The 18,556-nt window shown below is 50.0% G+C and overlaps 2 protein-coding genes across 2 annotated transcripts in view; both read right to left on the reverse strand.

Moving 5' to 3' along the window:
* LOC133359663 (protein S100-A1-like) overlaps window positions 1-18,556 on the reverse strand; it is a 450,535-nt gene that overhangs the window by 353,251 nt on the left and 78,728 nt on the right. The gene's annotated exons all lie outside the window — the stretch shown is intronic.
* Window positions 1-18,556, reverse strand: part of LOC133361686 (equilibrative nucleoside transporter 1-like) — a 37,104-nt gene that overhangs the window by 12,001 nt on the left and 6,547 nt on the right. The window contains exons 3-5 of the mRNA XM_061580677.1: window positions 11,552-11,757; window positions 9,696-9,838; window positions 6,260-6,667 (exon numbers count right to left, since the gene is read on the reverse strand). Of these exons, the coding sequence (XP_061436661.1) occupies window positions 6,260-6,667; window positions 9,696-9,838; window positions 11,552-11,757 (757 nt within the window). The remainder of the gene's footprint in view (window positions 1-6,259; window positions 6,668-9,695; window positions 9,839-11,551; window positions 11,758-18,556) is intronic.

Here is an 18,556-nt window from a genome sequence, read left to right on the forward strand (position 1 = left end):
ATGATAGACTGGACTCCCATGGTAAACTGGACTTCCATGGTAAACTGGACTCCCATGGTAAACTCGACTAGTTGGTTAGTTAATCATCTTGATCCCCTATGGGACAAGGCCGCAAAGAGTTCCCTCCACTTTTTCCTGTCCTTGGCAACAGGTTGAGCCTTGCCCCAAGAGACGTCCATCACTGTTACCAGCTCGTCCTTGACGGTCTTGCGCCACGTGGTAATCTCTTCATTTCATAGAGGACTTGGGCTGTCTTTGATCTCTTGTACATAGTGCGGACGTTCCATGTGTAGTGACATAAGAAGGGAGGGGCTGCTGGGGGCTCTGGGATCCCAGGCGAGTCCAGACGCTTAATCCCCTTGGCGCCAGGCGTGGGTTCTCAGGCGGGTCAGACGCTTAAGCCCCTTGGCGTCAAGCGTTGAGTTCCCAGGCGCTTAATCCCCTTGGCGCCGCCAAAGGGGGGGGCTGTGTGTGCTCTGTGGGATATCTGGGGGTGCACACGGCCCCACCCCTCGTTGGGGACTGGGCATATAAGCGGAGCTCCCTGGACGATCGGGCCCAGTTGTAACTCAAGACCCAAGACCCACGACCAGCCATCTGAAGATCCTGGGATGCTGTGAGAGCCAGCGCTGGGACTCTGGAACTCCCGACTCTACGACCTTGTGAGGGCGAGTTCCTAGAGCGTAGCCAGAGTAGAGTATCTAGGCTGTGTACCTAGGCTGTGTACCTAGGCTGTGACAGAGTATCAGGACTGTTGGAGTGTTGTGTTGTAATAAAGAAGTTACCTCTACAAGTGTCTCCGGAACCCGTTACATTTGGCGTCAGAAGTGGCAATGGAGACAAGAAGTGAGCCACGTACCTTCAGTCCTGACGGCGATGTTGAAGAGCAAGCGGCGACGGGGCAGCCAACTCGGGCCGACAACGACGCTGCACCGCCGGCTGAGCAGTCGTCCACCACACCTGCCGATCCGCCTCCAGCGTCGGGAGCAGCAATGGAGGAAACGCTGCTTCGCCTCACCGAGCTGCTCCACGCCACTGTCTCCATCCTGGACGACATGCGTCGCTCACAGGCGGAGGCAGGAGGGAGAGAGGCGGCGCAGCGGCCGCGCCATTCCGCCGGCTCCCACACAAAGATGGCGGCCGTTCCCGCCGCAAATACATCCGGGTGTGTTGTCACTTCTGCCGGGGGAGCAATGACCGCTGGGAGCGACGTCACTTCCGGGCCCAGCGTGGGCCTACCCAACGACGCCGCGTCATCAGCGCTGCGTCCCTCACCGCCGGGTGACAGCTGTTTGCGACCTAGCAACGCCGCGTCATCAGCGCTGCGTCCCTCACCGCCGGGTGACAGCTGTTTGCGACCTAGCAACGCCGCGTCATCAGCGCTGCGTCCCTCACCGCCGGGTGACAGTTGTTTGCGACCTAGCAACGCCGCGTCATCAGCGCTGCGACCTTCACTGCCGGGTGACAGCTGGCTTCAACCTAGCACACCGCGTCGTCAGCGCTGCGACCGGACAGTGAGGGCGCCATTCTTACTGTAACCAGCGCCGGGGCCGGCACATGGACCGACACGCAGGTCGCCGCCTTTGCTGCTCTGGCCAAAGGTTGGAGGTCGGGAGACCAGGCCCCTGACACTTCGTACATTTTACACGTTCCGGATTAATGATTTTTTTGTTGACATTTTCTTCGTTGTCGTCGGGGAGTCGTGACTGTTGTTGGGTAAACTGTGTGGAGCTTCGCTCGTGAGTGTTGTCAATGTGTGTGCGAAACTTTGCTTGTGATTGTTAACAATGTATGGTTTGTATTGAGCTTTGTTCGTGATTGTTAATGTATAGCTTGTGCTGTCATTGTTAACGATGTATATACTGCATGGGGCATTTATCTTCAGATGGTGACAATGGCCCAGCGGGTGTTGCGTGTCTAACACGAGAGTTGTGGTCCCGTCATGCTATGGCTGACGGCTTGACCTGACAGCCCGGAGATAGACACTCCGTGGCATGTCTAGCCTAGTGGGCTGTGTGCTCACATGGCTCGGAGAGTGTGGTCCCGTCATGCTATGGCTGACGGCTTGACCTGACAGCCCGTAGATTGAAACACTCCGTGGCATGTCTAGCCTAGTGGGCTGTGCGCTCACAGGGCTCGGAGAGTGTGGTCCCGTCATGGAATAGCTGACGGCTTGACCTGACGGCCCGGAGGTTGAGACTCTCCGTGGTACGTCTGGAGCAGTAGGCTCGCCCTGACGGCCCGGAGATTGAAACACTCCGAGGCGCGTTGAAACAGTGGGCTGGAGATTCGTGGTGTTCAGGTGTAGTTGTCCCGTTACGTTGGGACTGTATCCCTCAGTTGTTAGGGTGCATGTTGTGCAGGGAGTGAACAATGGGTCGTCTCAGATCGGTCGGTACAGCTATATGCTGCGATGCGAGTCTTGGAGAGAGGTTGGGTCTCAGATCGGTCGGTACAGCTATATGCTGCGATGCGAGTCTTGGAGAGAGGTTGGGTCTCAGATCGGTCGGTACAGCTATATGCTGCGATGCGAGTCTTGGAGAGAGATTGGGTCTCAGATCGGTCGGTACAGCTATATGCTGCGATGCGAGTCTTGGAGAGAGATTGGGTCTCAGATCGGTCGGTACAGCTATATGCTGCGATGCGAGTCTTGGAGAGAGACTGGGTTGAAGTCCCCCCCGATATGGTCGACGTGCGCGGTTTTAGGATGGAGACGCCACGTTGGAAAGGCGGGGGGTGCAAACGGTTGACATGTAATGTCGGTGGTGGTCCTCATTGAGGGCTGCTGGGACGCAAGCACGGGATGCCTTGGAGATGCGGTTCGCGTGTGCGGCCACCATTTATGGACAGGAGCAGGCAGATTTATTTTGGTTGTGTCATGTAAATTTTATATATATATTTAAAAATGTAGATACTGGAGCAGCCCTGAAGTGCGACTTCTTTGCCCAGTACATGGGTCGGCCCTGAAGTACGACTTCTAGACCCGGGACGTAGACAGACGTCCGGATAAGTGTGTGTAGAGGGATGCTCGACATGTTGGTCTTCGCCATGGTTGTTTTCTTGTTCTCTTTTCTTTTCCTGTTGAGGCTCGCGTATTTTTTTCTCTCTCTCCCTTTCGTTAATTTAAACTTTCTAATTATTGACAGCCGGGACGGCTGGAGGCTACGTAGAGGGGGGTAATGTAGTGACATAAGAAGGGAGGGGCTGCTGGGGGCTCTGGGATCCCAGGCGAGTCCAGACGCTTAATCCCCTTGGCGCCAGGCGTGGGTTCTCAGGCGGGTCAGACGCTTAAGCCCCTTGGCGTCAGGCGTTGAGTTCCCAGGCGCTTAATCCCCTTGGCGCCGCCAAAGGGGGGGGGCTGTGTGTGCTCTGTGGGATATCTGGGGGCGCACACGGCCCCACCCCTCGTTGGGGACTGGGCATATAAGCGGAGCTCCCTGGACGATCGGGCCCAGTTGTAACTCAAGACCCAAGACCCACGACCAGCCATCTGAAGACCCTGGGATGCTGTGAGAGCCAGCGCTGGGACTCTGGAACTCCTGACTCTACGACCTTGTGAGGGCGAGTTCTAGAGCGTAGCCAGAGTAGAGTATCTAGGCTGTGTACCTAGGCTGTGTACCTAGGCTGTGACAGAGTATCAGGACTGTTGGAGTGTTGTGTTGTAATAAAGAAGTTACCTCTACAAGTGTCTCCGGAACCCGTTACACATGTACCAGGTCTTATCTTGGCTTAAGGACCTAGTATGCTCTCATTCACACTCCTGGCTTCCAAGAAGCCTGTAGGTAAACTGGACTCCCATCGTAAACTGGACTCCTATGGTCAGGGGTCGGCAACCAAAATAACAACAAGGGCCATTTTTTACGACTTCGGTAGAAAAAAAACTTCAATATTTAAAGAGCCTCAATGCAGCGTTTAAAGGGCCGCATGCAGCTATTGAGATGCAGTTTGACAAACCCTGGTTTAGCAGATGCCATATAGAGATTCGTGGCTTCGACAATGAGCACCTCCACTGCCTCTGCTATTGTGCCAATCCTTGTGCCAATCCTACTGCTGCTGCATTTATTTCTATCTTCTCTCTTATGCTGGCTTCCTACCTTGTTCATGGCCTTCCCCAATTAGTTTTTCCATTACAACTATTATATAATTGTATTGTATAAGTTACCGCTGCCTCTCCTCTTGATTCGTCCAAAGTAGGGCAGAACGTAAAATAATTGTTGACCATCGTGGTGGTGAATAAGTGGACATGATGCCTCGTTCCCGTATGTGTCTCTCTGTGTACTAAATAAGACAAATAATTTCGTGATTTTATGTGAAATGAAGAATGGTCATTGCCCAAAGCATTTTTCCTTTTCAGGCAACACACAGCCCATTATTCACATCCCATTATACGTATACCATCATGCATGTCCCATCATGCACGTCCAATCATTCACATCTCAACATTCACATCCCATCATGCACATCCCATCATTCACATCACATCATGCACGTCCCAAAATTCACATCCTATCATGCACATAGCACCAAGCACATCCCATGCAACCTGCGGCTGATGGAATGTGTACAAAGTAGCTCCGCTTTCTTCGTTGTACTCATTTCAGCAATCTCTCTTCTACGAGGGGCATTCTTCAAGCAGCTTAATCATCCGTCTTTCCTGCTGTCAAAAGAACGCACAGAATGCGTCTGTTTGTAACATCGTGGCTTGAACGGGAGAGTTTGAAAAGATACTCTTTGGTTCTTTCGGTAAAGTCACGTAAGTATAAAATAAATCAAATCAAGTTTGAGTTTGAAAATGTTACACGCCAGAGATATTGAGCGGATTGAGAGAAAAAAAGAGGTTCTTCAAACAGAGAACAGCCCAATGACATACTACTACCTTCGGTGCTACTGACGTTTTCCTTGATTTGGACTTTGGTGTCTTCCATCAAGTAGTAAATGTAGAACCTCTGAAAAAGAGCAGTGGGACATTTGGCGATCAACGCAAGTGGTGAAACATAGAGACAAGGTAGCCCCATTCACCTGTCTTAACGCTGCCGCATCTGTATGCGTGTAGAGTACAACTGCCATTGTGTTCAAACATTTCAAGGGCAGTAGCAATTGGTGTGCATGTACAAAAAAGTTGTTGGTCGGTAAGCATCTCCATTTGATATAGCCCTGAGTGGTAGGAGACAAGTGTTTCTGTGCAACAACCGCCTATTACTTCCCACAAGTAGCACTGATTTAATTGAACCTAGAATAACGGCGGTCTAAGATAATGGCCATTGACTGGGGAAAAAAGATGGTAATTGAATTGATACCACAAATGTAACACAGGAGCAGAGGCAGACTGCTCACACTAGATGCAGCTTCGAGTTCATGAATCGATGCGGCAATGACAGGAATGCGGCGGTATAAAAAAACTATTATTTTTTGCAATAATTATTTCATTTCCCGCGATCCGCAAACTCGGTCAGAAAATCTTGCGGGTGGTGTGGTCAAAACCAGCTCTCGTGATGTCGAAGCAGTCGGAAGACAAATGTTATGCGCGGCTGAACACGAAGCTGCACAGTCTGTTGCCATATAGCACCACCCAGCCCGATGACGATTGGCTCGCTCCGTCTTCCAAAGGAAAGATTTGACACCTCGTGCTCTAGACCTGGTCAGACGGTTCCTGGATTCAACAGACCCAAATCAACGGTCAATATTGACCTTCTTGAGAAAGTCTCAATAGACTGAATAAACCTTCGAATCGCATTAAACTTGGCGACAGATTTTCTGATTCAAACTTAGATTATTTTTTTACTGTTTTATAAGGACCGGTGTGTTATGCTGCACCGGTGTGCTGTCAATACGTCAAAATACAGGCTGATGATTGATGGCGATGTGATAATCATCTTATTTTAATTTACACAGCTCTAAGAATGCCTTAGCAACTCAAAAGTGCTTCACGTGACATCTCAAACCATTCGAAGTGCACCCCCGATGACAGCTGTCCCTGTGCCGGCACAAACGGACAGCACCTGGACTGCGAGCGGCGTTCGTCTGCCAGTAGGGAGCGACTATTGCTGCCGTATAATCCCAATCGAAAATATGATCAACATCATCACCACTGCCACCACCGGTCGGGAGACAAAGGAGGCACGGATCCTCATATTCCACCTCCCATGTGCCACGCTAGCCGTGATGGGTCCTTGCTGACTAGCGGTCATCTACGCGGCTGTGTGGAGGATCGATGTGGCGTGCGGTGTTTCTCGTGTGGCGGCGATGGCGGCGGTGCCACGTGCGGTGCTGCGGTGGGGCCCACCAGGCGGGAGAGCGACAAATAGCACAAGATGGTGATCACGGTTATGATGCAGGCCGTCACGAAATACCAGAACGCCACCGAGCTGTTGTCGCTGCTGCCTGCAGGATAGAGAGAAAGCAGCGCGTTTCACAGTTGACGTTGTATTCTCCACCCACACCCTCCACCCACCGTCCCTGGCCAACGCGTCCCAGTTTTGGCTTGGACCCCTTCCCAATGCCGCTGTGATGTCGTGCGTCCGACATTTGTTACCGAGGAGAGTGAAGATCATGGCCAGGGCCGTGAACATTCCGGATACGCCAATGCCGCTCATCAGGGCCATCGTGTAGCTGGTGGGGAACTGACCCGCCAGGCCGAACAGGCTGGCCTCAAACACCGTACCAAACACTGTGCACACGTACACGCACGAAACACATAGGGTTCGCTATTATCTGTGGAGACATTTGGAGACAGTGTGAGCAGCTGTCGTGGCCTGTGTATGATTTGTGTTCATTGAGCTTCTTTCGCACCGTACGTAGCCAACCATGCTAATCGGAGGTGCGGGGGAAGGACAACAACCTAAACAATGTATGTTGAACTTTTTTTGCGCCGTACGTAGCCAACCGTGCTAATCGGAGGTGCGGGGCACATGAAAGGGCAACATCACCAAACGGACGCCGAGGTGTTCCTAGTGTCGATGTCGGTACACGACACACACCACCAGGTATTCAATCAAGGCTGAGTCCATCTAGACGGGGCCCAGGACTAGAGGCCGACCGAAACTAAATTTCTGGTTTCGGCCGAAACCGAAACCGGACCGAAAGTAAAAATGTTACTTTCGGCCAAAACCGAAGCCAAAACCGAAAGTTTAACTTCACTTTCGACCGTGACCGAAACAGAAAGGTATATAACCGAAGTTACCGAAGACAAAATTTATGAAATATGTCATGATGCAATGCTACTTTAATTAAAAAGAAATCTAGAACTACTCATTCAGAGCCTGCAGTAAGAGTCGCTAAATATCAAATCTTTAGGTGTTACTTAGTAATTATATCCAAACAAATGAATGTTGTAGTTAAGAAACAACAGTCGGGGCCAAAACCGAAACCGAATTTCGGTCGGCCTCTACCCAGGACAAGCTCAGCGACCATTTATCACGAATGTTGCCTATGGCACAAACCACTGCATCATTGCTGCACACAAATGTATGCATGTACTGTACGTTGAACTTATTTTGCAAAATCCCCTGGCAAAACCGTGTGCATTTATCTTCGAGTTTACCAGCGGGATATGTCTCGAATGTAGATTAATACGGATCAAAAACTTCATAGGCACATACTTTAATTATTTGCTGCACGCCTCTGTTTTAGCACCTCTGATAAGAACAGTTGGCTACGTATACACATGAGTACCATTTTGATTTAAGAAAAAGGTAGAATATCATTGACGGGCCTAGGTTTGCCTCAAGGAGAAACCCATATACATTATAGGTGTAGGGCTTGAGATAGCGCGCCACGCATCCCCCGCCTCTGTTGCTATGCGAGCAAGCACAGTACAGTGGGGTGATGTGAGGTAATGGTTGTTGTTGTGGCTTTAGGCAAAGTGGGTCGTTAAGAGTTTAAACAGGTGTCAGGGTAGCCGGGAGGACACAGGCCAGTGATTGGCTGAAAAGGTAATTGGGCATTAGCGGGCGTCGCTCCGGCGGCGAAAACAAGGCCACGTGACACGGGGGGGCAGGGGGCGAGCGATAAGCGGGGGGGGGGGGGGGTAGAGATAATTAAGGAGATTAATTGGTGTGGGGATATAAGCCAGAGCGCAACGGAGAGAAGGGAGTCCTGTACGAGTTGGCGTCGTGGATGGAGCTGCAGCAACGGTGCCCAGGGAGTCGCAGAGCAAGTGATAGTAGAGTGGAGAGACAGTGTGAGTAGAGTAAAGCGTAGAGAGAAGCATGGAGAGACAATGGTAGCGAGAACGCAGTGAGCAACCAGGGTAGCCATGCATCGGAAGGATGCAGAGTAGGAGAAACCATAGAGATGACAAGCATAGCGATAGTGAGGTAGAGAGACGCAGAGCGACGCGGAGCTGAGTGAGGGCACGGAGAGACGCGGAGCGGTGGCGCAGCAGAGCGACGCGGAGCGGAGCGAGGTCGCGCCGAGACGCGGAGCGGTGGCACGGCGAAGGTGGACTCTAAGAGGAAAATAAAGAGAGAGAAAGACAACCCTTGTACGAGTCCTACATAGGAATAAAAAAAAACATCTCCCTCACTCCTGCTGTTGCCTACAGAGAATATACTTGCTAATGAAATAGAAACCATTAATTCTCACGCACCTCCGATTCCTTCCTCCGCACCTCCGATTAGCACGGTTGGCTATGTATGGTGCGGAAGAAGTTCAACATACGTACACACATACGTTGTTGCGGCAGCTCTGTGACAGGTTTGCCAATTGTAAAGTTTGAAAATGTCAACGCAACATTTTTCTCGCACCTGCCGTTTTCCATTCCGCTCCTCAAAATAGAATTGCACCTGACTCGATTGTTGTTTCCACTTCAGCCAATCGCTCTTTTTAGCTTTTAGAGTCTTGAGAACGTCGCGTTGTTGTATTGTTTGTATTGTTTGCTGATTTCGAAGGCTGTAAAATTTGGCTCGCGCAGGCCGCAAAAAAATTCCTCCCAGAGCGTCACCTATCAACTGAATTCTCTGTGAGAAAAAAAAGCTATTTCGAGATTGCTTCTTTTTTTTTACCGTGCAGATATTTTGAGCATCACGCGGGAGATGCTGGCTTTTGGTTTTGAATCGTCAGTTGGACTTTTGGGGAGATTCCCGGATTATTGCCGTAGTTAAGATGAAAGTGCTTTGCTGTAGCCTAGGAACGGGTGGCAGACCATCTGCCCAATTATATTACTGCTGATTGGATCGGACCCTTTCCTCAGCAACCTGCCAGCGACCGATCGATGAATAGAAATGTAAAAGAGACTAAACTAAATTTTAAAGCGTTGGCCTCCGAGCAGAAGTGCACGCTGGTAAACCCCAGATACATTTAAGAAATGAGCTGTGCACAGAAACCCACTCTACTAAATTGATGTATCTCCCGAGTTCATGCTTGTAGACCATTATGCGTTCCAGACGTGTAACATTGTCATTACGCTTATCTCTGCAATTAAATATACTGTTCCATTGTTCACGTGTAAAACTATAAGAATGCAATGAAAAGCGATTCTGTGGCATGACTCGCTCCAGTATAAGTAGCAATGGCATAAAACGCTTGTGGATGTTGCCATCCCGTGATACTTAGCGAGCAATAAACATGAGCTGATGAACTTGGGACATGTCTGGAGGTCAATCTACAATAATACAAAAATTGCTGTGCAAAAAAAAATAGTAACGAATAGCAACCACTATTGCAGCTGCGGGCGTGTGCTCCCCGATGGGACCTACTATTGATGATGAACACGCTTATTATGGTGATGATGAAAAAATCTTGCGGGGACAGCATCTTGACCCACACCAGCACCGCTGTCAGCACAAACATGGCCAGGTTTCCGTTCAGGCCAATCAAAATGCGTACCCTGGCAGACACTCTGCAAAGGGGAACAGCAGAATGAAGGAGTGCATGTGGGAAACGCCATTCAGTATAATACCATAACAAGATAAATCATTCATGAAATCGGCGAGATTAAAAATGCCTTCACAACATTTGTTGGGGCGCCACAGTGGCGAGATGTTAACTACCTCGCCTGTTATGCAGGAGGTCGTGTGTTCGTTCCCGACCCTAACGCCTTCTGTATATTTGAAGTTCGCATGTCTCTCTCCCCGTGATCGCTTGCAATTTTCTCCGGGTCCTTCAATTTTCCCCTCCACATTTAGAAACGTGTTTAGAATATTTGACTGCTCTAAATGTCCACATGATAAGCCACTTGGTTGAGCTATCATTTGTGGCCAAGTCGCTTCTGAAAAAGAGCTACTAGCTCAGTGGGCCTTACCTGGTAAAATGAATAAAAAACAGTTTTAGTAAGTGTTGCCTGTCGCAGCTTTAAATATGCATGTTTGTCGAACTTCTTTCGCACATTACCTAGCCAACCGCGCTAATCGGAGGTGCAGGGGAAGGACAGAAAACTAAACACAAAAAGCAGTATCTAAAGATATGCGTTTTAAAGCTAGTATCGTGGTCTAGTGTCTAGTAGTGTAGTGTGTATAGCGTAGTGTGTGTACTGTAGAGTATAGTGTATAGTAGGGTATAGTCTAGTGTGTACGTATGTTGAACTAGCCAACCATGCTAATCGAAGATTGTTCTGCCTCACGGCAGGGGTTTTGCCTCACGGCAGATGGGGGGGGGGGGGGGCGTATGTACACAGTAATTTCCTGTTTTTGATGCTAATTTTGGTCACGTGACCAGGAAGTTGCGATTTAAGATTCCTGCTCAACCACGCGGGCATCGGCCATTACACACATAATTCAAAATGGCGGCACACATCGCGTCCCAGTGAAGCCAGCCGCAATTGTCCATTGTGGGGCTTCAAGAAGCATTGTCTGTAAGTTCGTTTATGTTCTTATAATATTGGCAATGCTGTTATAATGTTATAATGACCGTTATAATGATGTAAATGCCATTATAATGCTGTTAAATTGTTATGATAAATACGAGGCCTAGTTAACAACGAAGCCTGCAACTTTCCTTATTGTGAATGTTACTTGTAATTTAATAAGTCGAGTCAAACTTGTACCCAAGTAACTATATTGCGATCATGAGAGCAAGGATGACGAAATATCTCATCCACAATTTAGTGTTATGTGTAATACTGTACATTTGGGGTTCAGGGTGATGAATACACGATGTGCCTTTATGTAACAGCAGCTTACGCTCTTGTATAGCTATTCAGTGGTAATGTAGGTGCCTGCCCCCTCCAGGATCTATTGTTTAGAAGCATGTTATCTAAGACAATGTTACGATGCTGTGGTGTTCATCCATTGTGTTGGTGTTTCCGGGTATTAACAGATGCTGTATCTGTGCTGTTTTCTTACCAGTTGTACCTCGTTAAAATCAATAAATGACGTTTGGAGTCGGATGTTCACCCTGGCTCTTAGGGTTTATTGCACGCGAGGTTATCTACTCAGCTAGCGGTGCAACGCAGCGCACAGCGAGGCCGAGACAAAGATTGTGCGTGGGGCAAGGATAACAAACTTAAACATAAAAAAGGCCGTGTCCACGGCTGCCACGCTCCACTACTGGGCGGGCACGTGGCCGCAGGCTGGCACAGGCGTGTGCGGGGTCCACGCGGTGCCAATCGGCTCACGTCGATTGCACGAGGGTGGTGAGGACGGAGGCGATGAGGATGGCCACCGTGGACACGAGTGCCATGGTCCCGTCGTAGCATTTCGCGAGGACGCTGTCCGTCCCCTGCGCCTGTTGGGTGCCGTTTGCGGCGACGCTCCCGTTGTTGACGAGGCTTCCGTTGATGCTGCTCTCGTTCTGCACACTTTTGAGCCGATCTCTGAAGTACTGGGACAGAAAGGGAGGGAGGGAGCAGAGGAGGAGGAACAAATGTCTTGGTTCGTGTGTCGTTCATCATGCCCCTGACATCCACTCAAGACTCCAGGCCGTGCTTGTAGCAAGACGCAAACCATGAAACAAACAAAATATTTCGTCGAAATTCTGCCCAGAGCATTAAGCGGTGTTTCTTGAACTGCCACAAAAAATAGCTGCTACCTGCTGCTATGACATAAGGTTCTGAAAGATGTTTATTAATGACGAAACACGGTTGTTGTTTTTTTTTACAAAAAATGTAAAGCATGCAGATTAATGCTTGAGATGGTGGTGGCTTCAGGTCTTCATACAGCAGTATATTTATCATGGCTGATGATTATAACATTTAGATTTGAATAAGCTCCGTTATTACTCCTACGTGTCATCGTGATTCCAGTGAGTGCACATGAACATGTACAAACCACTGGTGAATGAGGGGTTTGTAGCTGTTTTGTAACCATACTTGCATTGTCTTTTAAACTGATTGGCCTACACCATAGACAGCATCCATATATTACCAGAGCATGTTTTTGTTTGCACGTTCACCACAAGTTCGTGTGTATACTTTGATACTGGCAAGAATGGTCCCATCTTGTAGTATACTTCACCAGGCTGGTCAACGCGGGCTGTTGTAGGTGTGGAGCATACAAGCACAGTACAACAGTGCATTTTGCTACACCACCCAGTTCCATTCACCACGGCCCCTGTCCTGAGCCTATAACACCTGTTATATGCATGGTGGACTCATATCCATTCACTCTCCAGGCCTCAACCCCTGCGTAGATTCTGACATCTGACGAGTTTTTGGTATATTCTGGGTGATTAGGCCATAGACACTGAATATGCAGGGTGAGCAGGGAATAATGGATTGCAATGAACACCTGAACCGTACCATAGTTAAGCGATTCGCGCTCACATTTGAATTTATTTATCCTTGGTGGGTGAATGACACTGATATACAGCCCCTTGTCAATATCCGCTATCGGGCGAAGGCATCCCCAATGTCGGTCATTGCGTTCATTGACGAGCGGCGTGGCGTCCGGAGGAGCTGGTACGGCACCGTGGTGCTCGGTCTGGCGCACCACAACCAGTGTGAGCCACGGTCCACTCAAGTCCCAGGGTGTGCCGCGGTTTTTTCGAATCACAGGGAAGGAAGGGAACCTCGCCATTCACGAGCTAGAACCGACGAACTCTCTCCACCCCCCACCCTCCATGCCGTTCAGTGGCCGATCACAGCCGACATCTCCTGCCACCTCCCCTCAGATTGGTGTGGACATTTTACAGGAAAATGAGGAAGACGACGTTTTTGCAACCCAGTGGTGTGCAAGGTACTGCCTATCTATGCAAAGACGCCGCCTTCGTTAGTCGTAATACGCATCTCATGATGCTATGGCTGCAAAGTTTGGTCGTACATGTTATGTAGATCGTTTATTGTTCAATTGGAATCACAGTTCCTATGATCACTGTTGTTACATTGTTTTTATAGCTTTATTTTGGTGATTTCGAAAAGGTTCTGGTTTAGCCATATTTGTTTGTTATAGTACAGAGTTAGACCGATAACTGTATCCCACTGGGATTTTTGCAAACAGCATTGATATACGGTGCTTTTTCTGGAAGATTTTGCTGTTTTTTCCTGGATTTTTCTGTTGCGTGTAGTCACTTTAAGATGTTTTCTTGTTCATATTTTAGTTTGTTGCGGTTGCATCCGATTCAAGAGCCGAATGGCTCACAGGGCTATACCAAATAAATGAACTGAAATAAAATGAACTGAACTCTCCATTTTGGCCGCAGCGCAGTGTAGCAGACAGCCGTCAGCCACCACATCCGGCCCTCTGAACTCCTTCGGTCGGGCGTGCGCAGTTGGGGGGCCCATCCAGGCTCCATGGTGAATTGTCGGTTCGGTGTGGTGTGAAGACAAAGCAAGCTCTGAAGTGTGCGGTGGAACGAAAGAGGTTGAGAAGCACTGTGGTAGACTCCTTGTGGGCAAGCCGCACGTTAACATTTAAGAGTCGTTTGCTTTAGACTTAAAACTTTCGTGACTGCAGGAATTCATATTCTTAGTTCTTTCGGTAAAGTCACGTAAATAGAAAACAATAAGTAATATTTAAAAATACTTCTTTTCTAAACACGCTTTAATGAAATGTACCATACGAGTAATGGCAGAACTGCACGGTTCCAGGAAGTGGCCCCGAGGCTTGCCATAACGTAAGGGACCGTGGTGATTTACAGCCAACGTCAGTTGAGCGTGGACAATTAGACCCAAGGCGAAACATAACATATAAAAAAGATGGTTTAAACATTTTTTAATTTTTAATAATAGAATATAGTATTGTCATCAGTATGACATAAGTATACCAAGTTTGCAGTTGATACCTAATTGGGAAGTGGGTTAAAATTGAGTTACAGGATTTGAGGATTCGACAACAACAGAGTGAGTTAATAGAAAGCGTGTAATAAGATTGTTTAAAAATATATATTTTTTATGATAGAATATAGTATTGTCATTAGTAAGACATAAGTATACGAAGTTTGCAGCCGATACCACATTGGGAAGTGGGTTACAATTGAGTTACAAGATTTGAGGATACGACAACAACAACAGACAGAGTGAATTAAATAAAAGCGCGTAGAAATTTTTAAAGCAAAAAACCCACTAAGTTTCGATCGCAACACAAGCGTTCTTTACCTATCTACGTGACTTTACCTTCTTCAGGTGAACAACGCTTGTGTTGCGATCGAAACGTTATGGGTTTTTTGCTTTTGATTTTTGTTTTCTATCTACAGTACGTGACTTTAGCGAAAGGACCAAAAATAAGTAGTTTGCTTTTTGTAACTTTGGAGACTTTTGCAAGTGCGACTTGATCCTGGTCTCCTGAGTTTCTTACCTGTGTAATAAAAAGGACTCGAACACTTCTTTCTGTCTTCGTGTCTTTATTCAGGTTCACGTCTTTACCCACACGGCACTCTGTTATAACTCCTGTATTTGTAGCCCCCGGCTATTCACTGCTATTATAGCTTCCTCACCCCTCTGACTCTCTGCTTCATCTACTGTAACCTCCTCCCTGCAGACTTGCTGCTACCCCTATGTGCAGACCCTCTGGCTGTCACTGTATGCAGACCCGCTGCCCACTCTCTCTGTGCAGCCCCGCTGCTGACTGCAGCCTCCTCGCTGCTTCGGGTCGGTCACCGCTGGCCAACGGTGCCGATCCTCGCTCCCCCCGTGTTCGTGGCGATCTCGCCACACCCCGCTTCGCCCTACGTGGCCTTCCTCTGTTCCTGGCTCCCAGTCACTCCCCCTGCTCTTCCGGTTCCCCTCCTTCTATACTCAACCCCTCTCCCCCCACGTGACCTAACTCCTCCCCCCCTGACGGCACCTCAGAAGGGCCGTTTACAACCGCATTACATCACCCTCCCCCCTAAAGAAAATCCAGCCGACCTCGGCTGAATTGCAACCTGAAAAGCAATGCGGGTGTAAAGGGCCAACACGCAAAAAGACACGAAGCATTGAAGAACATTATAACAATAACACAACACAACACAATCTAACGAAACGTGAGGGATTTCGAGCGAGTACGGGTAGCCGGGCCGTCCCGGACGGTCGGCGGCCCACCCGCCGAGCGGGAACGTGGAAGGGTTTTAGGGGCGACGGGCGCAAGTTCTTCCGTCGCCATTGGAGGCCCGCCACTGTCCCGCTCGCGTCCAGAAACATCCCGTACTCGCGTCCGCGGAGGGATAGGAAGAGCTGCAGGTCCCGTGGGTTCTGCGGCTCCGGTCGGCGTCCCACAAGCGGAAGGTCCTCCTCCCTGCGCTGTCACGGCCGGCTTGTCTGTGAAGGGTACGACAGGCGCTCTCGCAAGGTCAGCAGACACAGGCAAGGGCGAGTCGGCAGCAACAGACCCCGGCAAGGCAACTTGGGGAGATGACGCATCCGGCCGTGGGGCAATGTATGGCTTCAACCGGGACGTGTGCACGAACCAACGCCGTGCACCAACCTGAACACGCGCCGACTGTGGGTTGGGAACCTCAATGAGGCGGACCGGACCCTGCCAAGGTCGATGTAATTTAGGAGATGTACCTGGCCGCACCTGTGGGCAATGAAGCCAGGCCAGGTCCCCCTTTTTCCAGGGACACTCCCCCTTTGAACGTCGGGCACACTGCTCATTCCTGGCCTGAGCCTTGGCAGTAGCCATGCGGGCATTTTCCCTCGCCTCAGCGACACGCCGAACGTTGTCCTTAATATACTCAGGAAGAGGCTTAACAGGCCCCCTCGCACCGGTTCCCAACTGGTCATGAATCGGCGGCACGTTCTCACGGCCGTACATAAGGAAAAACGGCGAGTATCCAGTAGCCGCGTGCGGCGTCATGCGATACGCCGAAAGCACCCCAGGGATATGCAAATCCCAATCAGATTGGTTTTCCCCGACTGTATGGCACAGCATGGCGGACAGAGTCCGATTCAACCGTTCCACCATACCATCCGTTTGCGGGTGGTAGGGGGACGTCCGTATCTTTTTAGTTCCAAGAGCCGCACACACCTCCCCCAACAATTTAGACGAAAAGTTACGTCCCTGATCCGTAAGGAGCCTCTCCGGAGCCCCTTTGTCCATTACATACCCAAATAGAAAGGCTTCCGTGATAGACGCCGCTGACTGGTCAGGCAAGGGCCAGGCCATCGGCCAGCGAGAGAGGTACTCCACCCCCACCAGTAAATACTTATTCCCTTTAGCTGATGGCGGAAAGGGTCCCAAAATATCTAACGCCACCAACTCATTAACCCGAGATACTTTAATCGATTGTATCGGCGGAACATATGGATGTTTAGGCGGCTTACGGCGGGCACAATCGGGACACGCGCGAACGTGACCGACGACATCCGTCGTCATGCCGTGCCAATAATAGTCTCGTTGCAGCGTCAATAGGGTTTTCTGCACCCCCAGGTGTAAAAGTGTGTCACAGTGCAAAGATCTAATCAACTCATAGCGCAATGACGCAGGCACAACGAGACGCCAGTGTTCCTGTATCCCTTCCCTCCACATCAGTAACCCATCTCGGAGAGCAGTTTCCGAATTACCACCCGCACCGACTTCCTTACCCGCCTTCTCCGTTCGTTTCCGTAACGACACCAAAGAATCGTCCAACATTTGCTCCCGAATCCACACAGACCTTGGAAGACGCAAAATCCCGTCAGCCGGTCCCCCTTCAACCGGTCCCGGTGTAAGCGGAGGTTCGAGAACATCCACTGCCCGCGCGACAGGTTGAGGGGGGGGCTGAGCCGGTCCACACCTATGCGTCCCCGACGCACACGCACAAGGGGATTGTTGCGGCAACCTGGACAGTGCGTCCGCGTTAGCGTGACGCACACCCTTCCGATGGTGAATTTGGAAGGAGAATTCTTGCAACGTGTCCAGCCATCTCGCCAATTGTCCGGATGGCTGGTCCATCTTAAGAGCGTACTGCAAGGCCGCATGGTCCGTTCGGACAATAAACGACCGACCGTACAGATACGGTCGAAATTGGCGGAGAAAATACACAATAGCCAAAAGTTCCCTGCGAGTGACGCAGTAACGAGTTTCCGCGGGAGACAAAACCCGACTCCCGTACGCCACCACACGCTCAACACCACCTTTTGACTGGGACAACACCGCCCCAATCCCGGTGTCACTCGCATCAGTATCCAGAATGAAGGGATGTTCAAAATCCGGATAATCCAACGTCGGCGCAGTAGCCAGTAGGTCGCGCAGGCTCCGAAACGCCGCCTCCTCCGGCGGTCCCCACACAAATTTGTGCCCCTTCCCAGTAAGGAGATGCAAAGGCCTGGCGATAGTAGCGAAATTCGGAACAAACCTCCGGTAATATGAGGCGAACCCCAAAAACCGACGCACATCACCCACCGTGGCGGGGGTTGCCCAATCCCGGACACACGCAGTTTTCTCTGGATCCGTGGCCACCCCGTCCGCACTAACAATATGTCCCAAGTATCGAACGGAACGTTGCAGTAGATGACATTTCTTAGGCTTGAATTTCAAATTAGCAGAACGCATTCTGGCAAAAACGGCCTCCAACCGCAATAAATGCTCATCAAATGTGCGGCTGAAGACAATAATATCATCTAAATAAATGAGACATGTCTCCCACTGCAACCCCGTCAATACCAACTCCATCAATCTCTGAAAGGTGGCAGGGGCTGCATTCAACCCCATCGGCAGACAGTTAAATTGGAACAACCCCTGCGGCGTACGGAACGCTGTCTTTTCCCGCGAGGGCTCGTCAAGGGGAAGCTGCCAGAAGCCCGAAGAGAGATCTAGCGTTGAAAAAAACTTAGCCCCTGACAAGGCGTCGAGAGAATCGTCCATACGCGGCAGGGGATACGCATCTGCCACCGACACTTTATTTAACTTCCGAAAATCCACACAAAATCGTAATTTACCATCTTTCTTTTTAACCAACACGACAGGCGCACCCCACGGGCTATTAGACGGAGATATAATATCCGCTTTCAACATGTCTTCCACTGCCCCTCGAACGTGCTCACGCTCAGCCGGACTCATCCGACGCGAGTTCAAGCGGATAGGGGCCGCGTCCCCCGTTTCGATGTGATGAGAGAGCAGCGAGGTGCGTCCCAAGTCCAAATCGTCCGAGCTAAACACATCGGAATAGCTCGCTAATAATTTATGAATCGCACAACGCTGCTCAGCGGAAAGGGCCGAATTTTCCGCACATAATTCGGCGATCCAACGATCGTCCACCCCTCCGTCGTGTGAAACACCACCCACCA

The sequence above is a fragment of the Lethenteron reissneri genome, chromosome 8 (assembly GCF_015708825.2).
Source record: "Lethenteron reissneri isolate LAM-NWPU_2019-01 chromosome 8, ASM1570882v1, whole genome shotgun sequence".
NCBI classification, from domain to species: Eukaryota; Metazoa; Chordata; class Hyperoartia; order Petromyzontiformes; family Petromyzontidae; genus Lethenteron; species Lethenteron reissneri.